We start from the raw sequence: 11,066 nt of genomic DNA on the forward strand, positions 1-11,066 counted from the left end.
GTGCGTCATCGTGTGGGAAATCAACGCCTTCTGCATCATGTTCAGTGAAGCCAATAATAAGTCCAGGTTGGGTATCGACTGCTTGGACTTCTGAAACTAGTAGAACCTACTAGATCTTCCTCTTCTTAAAGTTGCTGGTGGCCCCCAAGTGCTCGAACTCGGCGAAGATACCATTGATTCAAATCATCTCAGTTGGTGGCTCTTCGTCGTTGTCTACGTTCCTTCTTGGCTGCGCAGCTAGCTTGTCCAAGTATCTATCAACTTTTCCTTCTTTCACGAGCTTCTCTAAGTAGTTCCTCCAAGTGTAGCAGTTATTGGTTGTGTGACCATAACCTCGATGGAATGCCCAATACTTAGTGTGGTCCAACTTGGAAGTATCTCATTCTGATTGTTTCAGCAGCTTGAACCATGGCTCGTTCTTGATGTCGCAAAGGATTTGATGGATCAAAATTGAGAACTTAGAATAGTTCTTGGTCATCGAGCTTTCTTTGATCGTGGGTCGGTCCCTACGCTTGGCTTCCTGCCTGCCCTTGCTAGACTGCTTCCCATCCTCCTTCCTTTGAGCCACTACGAACTCTTTTCAAGGTTGCTCGGGCACCTTTTTTGCTCGTCAAGCCTCGTTCCAAAGTACATGCTTCTCTGCCAAGGCAAAGAAAACTGCTAAAGTTAAGTCTTCTTTCATGATTATTTCTCCGAACAGTGGGTGGTTTGCTGAGAGTCCTTTTTAGAAGACTGCACTTGCTATTGAGTCATCTCATCCGACGATCTTTGCCTTCTCTGTTTTGAACCTCTTTATGTAGTCACAGAGTGACTTCTTTGGGTTTTTCTTCATGTTGAACAAGTGGTCGGACTTTTTCTTGATCGAGCAGTAGGATAAATATTCTTTGGTGAAAACTAAGGAAAAATCATCAAAATTCCGGATGGATCGTGATGGCAAGGTGTGAAACCAATCTTACGCCTCGCCTTGTAGAGTGGTGGCGAATGCTTTGCACATAAGGGCATCGTTGTTCCAATAAAGGACCATCGCGCTTCCGTAGTGCTTCAAGTGCCTCTCCAGAATTCTATCTCCTTTGAAAGACGTGAAGTGTGGCATGCTAAACTTGCGTGAAGGCTCTGCCCGCTCGATCTCGTCTGTGAATGGTGACCTGCTCGTGTTGGTCATATCTCATCGTAGTGCTTCATCAGCCACTTCATTGCTTTGGAAATCACGTAATTGTTCGTTGAAGAATCTATATACCTCTTCTTGGATTTGCCTTTGTTGGGGTAGTGGAGTTCTTGACTGCCCTCGGTCTTGACCTACTAGTCTAGGCTGCTCTTCTATGTTCTCGGCTTGTCCATGCCGCAGTGGTGGTACTTGTGGTCCATTTCTAGCACGCAAGGGAATTCTTTGCAGGCTGGCGGTTGAACTTAAGCTCGATTAAGTGATTGTTTCTCTTCGTTCGTTGTGCTGCCTACTCCGATAAGATGTGCAAGTTGCTCCTTGCAAGCCTAGCCATGAATGAACGCTTTGCCTGGAAGGCTACTCATGTTAATCATCGGTGTGTGGTCCCAACCGTGAGTGTATACTTACCCGTGGGCCTAGTCAGGAGTACACACTCCTCCGCGCGCTAAGACGGGAGTATACGCTATTTCTTGGGCCTAATTGGGAATGTACGCTGCCCGAATGCTCAGTTCGTGGCTGGTTGAGTGGCTGCTTGCCAGGACGCTGCTGGAGAAGTTCCTCGTCTACCTTTGTCCTACTCCAAGACACCTCGTCTTGGGCACTTTGGATCTCGGTGCATTGCAAGAGCTAATTCACCAAAGTCGTCTTTTGTGCAAGGGCGCTCGTCAACTCTATGCCTTGTCGGGACAAGTGTTTTTTCACCATTCAGATTGGAAGAACTTGGAAGGAAAGTGCCTCTTTGAGCAATGAAAGGGTGGTAAACTCCGGGAGCGAGATTTGAGTTGGGAAATGTCAAATCCACATAGAAATGTGGTGAAAATGCCCCCGGCTCGATGGTTAGTCCAGATGGTTGAGATATTCTCGGGCCGACTTGGGCTGCTTGCGAAACCATGGAAGCAGGCCGGGCTGCGGAAGCAGGCTGGGCCATGGTGCCAACGTGTTAGGCTCACGTTGGGCGTGGAGTGACACGGTTTGGATCATGGCCTTGGTACCGTGAGCCTTGGATGGCACGGCTTAGGCTTGCTTAGATGGCACAGCTCGGGCCGTGGTAGTGACACCATGGACCTCGTCGCAGGTGGCTACCGTTGTGGCCATCGCGGTGGTTCCCGTAGTGGAAACTCGTGGTGTTGGTGCCGCTCCACTTATTGTCACATTTAGCCTCGTGGATCGCCGCGGTCCTATCTCATGAATATTGGAATTTTCACTCGTTGAATTCTCTAAATTTCTAGCTATTGCACTTCTCTTTTACATTTTGTCAAAGAATTTTTTAAAATAAAAACGTACAAAAAATCTACAAATGGACCAGAAAATAGAAAAACCTTGGATGTGAGAGTCATCTACGAGTGTGGGACTCAGCTCTTAATGAAAGCACCAATTTGTGGATGCAAATTTCTTCCTCCTTGTTCTTGGACAAAATTGCACCTACAAAACAAATAACACCTTAGGTCAAGGCCAAAAACCTCACGTGCCCATGATGAATTTGTAGGGCTGGAAAAAAATCCCAAAAATCCCAAACCAAACCGAAAAAATCCCGATCCCAAACCAAAATTCCCAAAATTTTCAGTATGGAATTCGGTTTTGCATCTCCCTTTTTCAGTATTGCCATACCGAACCGAAAAAAAATATTATATATATATTATTTTTTAATTATACGAGAATTATTTCGACCGTTCATTGTTTTGGATTTAATCTATGTCGTTCAATTGTTTTTAGGTCGGATCTCATCCCATTTTAGTTCCATTAATTCCATCGAACTCAAACTTGTAGCACAGCCTAAGCCTCCCTCACCAAGCCCTCATCTCATTTCTATGTGTCGAATTACGACCAACCACCGACCCACCACCACACTATACTATCGTCTCTAACTCTCCAGCCTTCCTTCACCACACAGCCACCGCCACGCCACCGCTCTCTCTCGCAATCTCTCTCGCGATCTCTCTCTCGGGTGATTTTCTCTCATAGACAGAACTCTCGATCCAGCACTGAGTCTCACGCTCACCCCAAATTAGGTAATTAATTTAGTGTTTTGACATCTAATTTCTATCTTCCTTTTGAAATTTAATTTAGGGTTTGGAATTAATTTTGTTTGCGAAGTTTACTTCTTTTCGCAACATTCTTGAATCTTCCCTTACTGGTTTCAGAAGAGCGAAAAGCTATTGAGTTTTAGGATCGTCTGCGGAAGCCATACTAACGTAAGGTGAGGTGTCAACATATATTTGTCTTCTCCTTCTTCAAATTTTTATTTGTTGGTATTTCTCTGTTTTTGCTAATGTAAACTTGATTTTTGGCTCTGAATTGGAAGATGGTACAAACCCATTTGATATTCCGAACTGAATCTGAGTTTTTTGAGTGTTAGGGTTTATGAATTTGAAATTTATGGGTATATCCCAGTAGTTCTGGGACTGTATGCAGTAATGGATTAGTGTGAAATTGCACTTGTTTGCTGGTTTTCCTTTGGGAAAAAAATATAATTGTCTTAGTGTGATCTATGATGGATATTAATGCATGTAGCTGGAACACAAACCTTGACTTGAAGAATTCCAAGGAATCAATGCTTCATTTAAGAAATATAGCTAATTAATTAAGCTAGGCTGAAATTGCACTTATTTCTGTTTTCATACCATCACCATGTAGGTTAGTAGGTATATCATAAGCAATTTTTGCTAGTGGCATACACATCCTTTTCAATGTAATAAAGATCTTTTTTTCAGTTAGAACTTCTATCAATGCTATGAAAGAACCTTCTCTTCTTGTCCAACTTGCCTAATCGACATTTGCATCTTTTATTCGACCATTTGCAGGCCTAAACCCAAATCTAATCACACCATGCTTAATGCTCTATTTTGTTCTTAATTACATGTATGCTTAATGCTTACCTTAATGAACTCAAGTCATTTCCCTTAATGAATTGAAATTGCAATTGTCATTCTCTTACCTTAAAGCTTATGGCATACACGTCCTTTTCTTTTGATTTTATTTCTACAGGCCAATTATGCAGATTGGCTATTCAGCCTATTCTCCACATTGGACAGTGCACAGATCCACTATTATAGCCCAAATGCCCAAAAGCCCAAAATTATTTGGGGATTCCCGAAAATTTGGTTTGGGATCGATCTTGAAATTGAGAATCCCGAAAATTTCGGTTTGGGAATCGGGACAAGGATTTTGGTTCGATATCCCATACCAAACCAGCCTTATGATTTTTTTTTGGGGGGGGGGGGTGGTGGCCTTTGGCCGAAGAACCTCCGATGCCAAAGTTAGAATTTTGAGGGAAAAGTGTTTGGAGAATTTTTGAGTGTTTAGCAAAAGTGAAAACTTAGCTTTTTAGAGAAAATGAGGTAGAATATATAAGGCATGGCCATTTCCCCTGGGAGAGAAGGTGACCGACCTCTTGTGTGTTTTTTGGATGTAATTGGTAATTTAATTCGCCATTAATAGATTAATTAGGTAATAAATCCATTAATTAGCCAATTAACATAATTTACAAGGAATGTTTTGGGGGTTACCTTGTGGAGAAGATGGATGAAATAGGTTTTGAATAAATACCTATTTTGGGCACTTTTGACTTAATTGTGGGATGTTCGCCTACTGCTTGCACGTAGGAATTCCAGTGTTCCTCAAGGGTAATTTTGTCCATTTTGCCCAAAAATCCACGCGTCGCCTCTTGATTATTTTTGGCTCCACAAGCATCATTCCAAGGATCAAGAAGGTTGGATGGGCTTAATGCGTAGGGATTAGCTCAAATCCGTAGTACCTTTAGGGTAGCTAAAAAGCATCTTTAATGCTGATTTAGTGACTATGTGTAAGCATAGTGCTGCATTTTTACCAATAGATCAACAACGAAGAATATGTTCTGTCTAATGCAATGTCTTAAGTATGACAAAGCGCAAAGTTGAACTTAATCTACTTAGATATGGAACTTCGAGTTTCACAACCTCTTCAAGGGTCTCATTTGCATTTAGCGTATGGATGATCCTTCATCTCAAATTTCATCTTCAAGTGCGAGGCAATTTCTCTAGTTCTTCCAAAGTCTTAGTGAGATTCATGTCATCGACATAAACTACTACTCTAGGAATTTGAAATACTTCTTAATTTAACACGTAAGAGCGTAGTTTATTGATATCCATGATTGATCAAATAATCACTTAGACATGTATACCACATCCATCCAGATTACTTCAATCTGTAAATTAAACACCTCAAACGAGTTGAGAGAGTGTTCCGTGATCTGGAACTATTTAAACCAGTTCATATAATTCTTCAAGAACTTACATTTAAATCTTTATATCAATATCCCCATGGAGAAATGCTAATCACATTCATAATGGTGTAATCAATCACAAGGCATTTGTGAGAAGCCATGCGCCATAAGGGGTGCATTACATCGCACTATTTCATTCATCTTATTACGCTTCCTTTCCCACTTGTAGCACAACAGGGTTACATAAGGCAATGTAGGAACAACAAGTTCAAACACTCTTTGTTAAGGAACTTAATTCAACCTGGATTGTAATTGCAGGTTGCCAATCAGTTCTACGTTGTCACTAAACAACAAAACATAGTTCAATATCTTCGCTTTTCATTTATGTCAATAGCACCATATAAGTGAACGTCAACGATGATAATCTCATTCTAATTTCATATCTCACCCAAACTAGTATACTGGACTAAGAACTTCAAGTCTCAGGAGTAATCCGGATTAATCTCATGAGATGGAAATGGTTGAGACAATGATCAATTATGCATTTGTTTTGTACCGTGTTACTCATCTTCTAAGGAAGTGAATCCTACGAACCGAGTGCTCTGTTGCGCTTCAGGCTAATGATAGATTGATTGACTATCAGCTAGTGTACTAGGTCTTCCAACAGGGGCGGCCAACTGTCATTTAGGGGATGACACACCCTTCGGAGATGTTACCTCGACGTCCGTTATTTACGTCTATTTTTGCTGACATGTTAGTATTTGGAATATGATCTCGTCACTTTAGCTCAATCAAAGAAATGCGTCCAAAGCAACTTTCTAAAAAACTAAAATGTGTTTAGTATGTGTTCTTTTTTATTCGAAAAAAAAAATAATAATTTACTTGCTGTAGGCCTTGTTTGCTGAGAAATTATAGAAAGAGGAAGGGAAGCGGCAATCAAAGAGAAAATAGAGAATTTGGTGAATTATGTGGGGTGATTTTTCACACCTTGTGCCTTTATTTACAGTTGTAAGCAAGGGAGAATCCTCGTGTTTCAAATAATACATTACAACTAGGACACTATCTAAAATATATTATGGAACTATGTAAGGATTCAATAAGATTTACACAATCACAATCCATAGCACTGCACCATATCTATATTTATTTATTTATATGAAAAAAGGTAATGCTATGTAAACTAAATTTGGAAACTAAATAATATGACACTAATAAAAAATAAGTACGTAAATCAACACTTAAATAATAATCTAATAAAAAATTTGTAAACTAAATGACATAGAAGTTGATGATTAGATTATTACTTAAGTGTTGATTAACGTGCTTATTTCTTATTGATGACACATCATTTAGTTTGCAAATTCAGTCTAGATTACCCATGAGGAAAAGGTAATAGCAGGAAGAATAAATTTGTAAACTAAATTTGCAAACTAAATGACATGAAAGTTGATAATCAGATTATGAGTAATGCTAGGGAGACTAAATTTGTAGATAAAGTTTTGAAAACTAAAGAACATGGAAATTAATGATTGATTTATTACTTACACGTTGATAAACGTTCTTATTCTTATTGGTGACACATCATTTAGTTTGCAAATTTAGTCTCTCTAGCATTACCCTTAGATTATTACATAAATATTGATTAACATGCTTATTTCTTATTAGTGACATATCATGAAGTTTATAAATTTAGTTTATCTAGCATTATTCATGAAAAAAATCTACAAATTTCAAAATTTTCTATGTTTAGCCAAAACACGGTCGTTTGGTTAGTTAGCGTGCCTTCCCAGCACTCAGCATTTAGGTTTTAAATCATATTTGGATCAAAACCCTCTAATTTCGTTGAAATGATGAGCCTTTCTTCAATCTCCCGGTTCGTCTCCTCCTCATTCGGCCTCAAAAACTACAAATTGTCAATCCTGCTCTTCTCTACGGCGGCGGCATCGGCTGAAACAGTGTATAATCACCTGCAGAAAAATGGTGGCAACGTAGAGGAAATCCTAGCGTCGATTCAGGTGAAATTGGACTCCAAATATGTAAGTCAGGTTTTACAGAGATGCAATGGTAGCCAATCACAAATGGGTCTTAGGTTTTTCATATGGGCTGGTCTTCAATCCACTTATAGGCACAGTTATTTTATGTATAGCAAAGCTTGTGAATTGTGTGAGATTAGGATAAAACCGACTGTGATTTTCGATGTTTTGGAGGCTTATAAAGTTGAAGGGTGCTTTGTCAATCTTAAGATGTTTAAGGTTGTTTTTAATTTGTGTAAAGAAGCTAAGCTTGCTGGTGAAGCTTTGAGGGTATTAAGGATAATGCCGGAATTTGGTTTGCGTCCAGATACTACGGTGTATAATGTTGTTATAAGGTTGTTTTGTGATATGGAAGATATGGATATGGCTGAAATTTTGGTGAAGGAGATGGGTTTGGTGGATCTTTGTCCCGATTTGATCACGTACATGGTATTGATCAAGGGGTTTTGTAATGTGGGTCGGTTAGATGACGCTTGTGGGTTGTTTAAGGTTATGAAGGAACATGGTTGTTTGCCCAATGCTGTGGTGTACTCGGCACTTCTTGATGGATTTTGTAGGTGTGATAATATGAAGAAAGCTTTTGAGTTATTGAAGGAAATGGAGAAGGAAGGTGGGGATTGTACTCCTAATGTAGTAACCTATACATCTGTGATTCAAAAGCTTTGTGACAAGGGATTGTCGATGGATGCCTTGGTTATTTTGGACCGAATGGAAGCTTGTGGATGCGCCCCAAGTCGTGTTACAGTTAGTTCTCTTATTAAGGGTTTGTGTGTGGAGGATCGAGTTGAAGAGGTTTATAAGTTAATTGATAGAGTTGTTGCAGGAAGTAGTGTCAGTTATGGTGATTGCTATAGTTCTCTTGTTGTGTCCTTGGCAAAAGGTAGGAAACCTGAGGAGGCAGAAAAGGTCTTTAAGATGATGGTTGATGGCAGGGTCAAACCAAATAGTTTGGCCTGTAGCATTATGTTGAAAAAACTTTGTTTGGATGGTCGGGTGGTTGACGCTTTGTGCTTGTTTGATGAACTTAATAAAATGGAATGCTTGTCTTCCATCGACTCTGATGTTTATCCTATTCTTTTAATGGGACTTTGTCAGCAAATGCATTTAGTGGATGCTGCAAAGCTGGCAAAAACAATGCTAAAAAAAGGAATTAAACTGAAAGCTACTTACGTTGACAATATAGCTGAGATCCTGAAGAAATCCGGAGATGAGGAGTTAATTAAGAATTTGACTATAATTGCAAGGTGAAGTTGAACAAAGGAAAATCTTCATTTGTCTTGGAGGTTCCCATTTATCTGGTTGTGTTCTCCTACTAAGCTCAAAGTCTCCAACCAAGAAGAAAACAATTGTTGAGTTGAGCTGGTACTATTTGCATATGATATGTCTTGGAAGTGGAAATGACTAATGGTAATTCCTGGTAACAGCTAATTACTTTGACTTTATGTTGTTCTGAATTCATCAAGCTGTTGACTCAAATCTATGTGAATGATATATTGAATAGTGTTCATAGTTCTAGTATCAGTTTGATAATTCTAGTTGGAGATATCACTCTACTTCACTGCAATAGGAAAGCATGTGAATAAGCAAACTGCGTTACTCGTTTCCTTTTTTGTTCTTTTATTATTGTGTTTCTGTATTAGGAGAGGGAGGTAGAGGATTACGACTGCTGATATTCAGATGGAATTTCAAATGTCTCTTCTTTTCCTTATGTTGTGGATGAAAGACGGTAGGTTTTTTGCTAGCACAGTTAAGGGCAGTCTCATTCTTGGTGGCCTGTGATTGTATATATGCAGTCTTGAATATGTGGATTTGAGGCTATGAAAATTTTATTCCTTTGAATAATTGAAAATGAGACCAAGAATTTTCTCCTTTTCAGCCGACCTCATGCCTGTACTATTCCTCTACTTCTTGCTGTTGAATGCCTTACTGACTTTTCTAACATTCATTCAACCGCATTGGATTTCTGGTTTAGTTTTGCTTCACAGTAGTTTATACGAGGTCTTCTTTGATTTTTAGTTTTAATAAAGATCTCTCAATCGTATAATAAACGACAGGCAAGCATAACAAAACTGTGAAGAAATTTGATCACAACTATTACTCTGTGGTCTGCTCATGGCATTAGTGAAGAAAAGTTAATCAAAACAGCGATAAGCTGATACAGTTCATCTATTCCTGAACTTTCTTTGTTACTTTAGTGTTACTGGTTCTTATGTATATAGTCCCGTTTCTGAAGTTACTTTTGATATCTTGGTGCCTGTATTCTGTATGACCGGAATGTTTCTTCCAAGGCCTGACATTAACTTTGATGTATGAAATTACAGGATGACTTGGCTCCCATCATATATCTTAAATGACCAGATGTAAATGGCTGGGCCTTAGAGAATTGTGGACGTGTTGCAGTGACTTTGTTGGGATTATTTCAGTAGCTTACAGAACTAGGCACTTGCATGGTAAGTTGGAATTTTAGTTGCATTTTTAGCTCTCTTTCCCTCACCTTCTTTGAAGAAGAAGTGATTTTGCTGATGGAGAGATGCTCATCTTTGTTCATCTTAATTATATGTTTTCAACGGTTTGACATGACACTGTTTTGATACCCAAGGAATGGTCATGGTTTAGATACATTTATTTTTTATTTTTTGAGACTCGAATGCCTCCTAGGTTGAGCAAACTGGTATTCAGCTACTTCCGCTCATTCATCCCTTAAATAGTTGCAAATTACGTAAGTGATCAGCAACCGAATTGAATCTCAGGGCGATACAAACCTTTAAAACACAATTTTTGTCATGGAACTATGTTATCTAGTCATATTTATTGTTCTTGAGAAATATGGAATATTGTTTAAGCTATTTCACCTCGTTTTTCCTATCATGTGATGTAGTCCAATGTGGAATACTTTGATGATTAATTGCATATTAGTAAATTCTAAGCGTCAGAAGGTTTCGTTTTATGGTTCATAAAGTGGCTCGTGGTTCTTACACTTGTTTCTTAGCTGACAAACCTTTATATTGAGGGCAGGATAAGTTGGAAACCTTATAAGAAACGAAAATAGACGACGAGGAAAGGCGACAAGAGAGGTAGGTATACCAGATAAGGGAAGTTCGTGATAGAACGACGAGGAGCCAGTTCCACCCCAATTTGATACCAAAGCACCAACTGTTGTACTTGATGTTCATCCTATACAGGTGCCTGTAGTCATTCAAAAGCTTTATTGATTAGCTTCCTGGGTTCAGAGGCGAAATGTAATTGCTTCGGTTAAGATTATTACTGCAAGTTTTTATGGCCATTGGGATTCCATTAGTTGGTATTTAAAAATTATGAAATGACGTAGCCTGAGGTTTATCATACTTTAGTGGTAGGATTAGAGCTTTAAATCACTAATATTAACCACTTAAACATGTCCAAAATTTTACTCGCCACCAAATGATGTAGCAATTGACATATGGGAGTGAACTTGTTTGAAAATGCTTATTTAAATAGCACTTTTGCTCATTTGGGCGCTTCTATTGGAAGCACAAAGAAATTTATCTTTGTATAGAAAGCCAACAACTCCTTTTGGGATCACAAGGTTCACCAAAAAATTTCAAAAACAGCCCAAAATAATGCAGGGGTATTTTAATCATTTTAACAGTTTTTTTAATAATTAATTCATTTTGTGCAAATTTTTTTTTAA

At 38.8% G+C, this 11,066-nt stretch overlaps 1 protein-coding gene across 3 annotated transcripts; it reads left to right on the forward strand.

Annotated features, from left to right (window-relative positions):
* Nucleotides 1-7,163: 7,163 nt before the first annotated feature.
* Nucleotides 7,164-10,693, forward strand: LOC103942475 (pentatricopeptide repeat-containing protein At5g47360-like). Of its 3 annotated transcripts, XM_009352659.3 has the most exons (3): nt 7,164-8,803; nt 9,718-9,846; nt 10,412-10,693. In XM_009352659.3, exon 1 carries the CDS (start codon nt 7,211-7,213, stop codon nt 8,642-8,644), a length of 1,434 nt encoding a protein of 477 aa, XP_009350934.2. In that variant the 5' UTR covers nt 7,164-7,210; the 3' UTR covers nt 8,645-8,803; nt 9,718-9,846; nt 10,412-10,693. The 3 variants fall into 3 exon arrangements, with proteins under 3 accessions (XP_009350934.2, XP_009350936.2, XP_009350933.2); XM_009352661.3 differs by lacking the exon at nt 10,412-10,693 and having other exon boundaries at nt 7,164-8,813; nt 9,718-10,028; XM_009352658.3 differs by lacking the exon at nt 10,412-10,693 and having other exon boundaries at nt 9,718-10,028.
* The last annotated feature ends 373 nt before the right edge of the window (nt 10,694-11,066 follow it).

This window comes from the organism of the source record quoted next, unplaced genomic scaffold (assembly GCF_019419815.1).
Source record: "Pyrus x bretschneideri cultivar Hongxiangsu unplaced genomic scaffold, Pyrus_bretschneideri_v1 Contig34, whole genome shotgun sequence".
Lineage (NCBI taxonomy): Eukaryota > Viridiplantae > Streptophyta > Magnoliopsida > Rosales > Rosaceae > Pyrus > Pyrus x bretschneideri.

What these genes read in the sequence shown, in the direction of transcription:
- LOC103942475 (XM_009352659.3), top strand. Translation starts at nt 7,211, where the DNA reads ATGATGAGCCTTTCTTCAATCTCCCGGTTCGTCTCCTCCTCATTCGGC.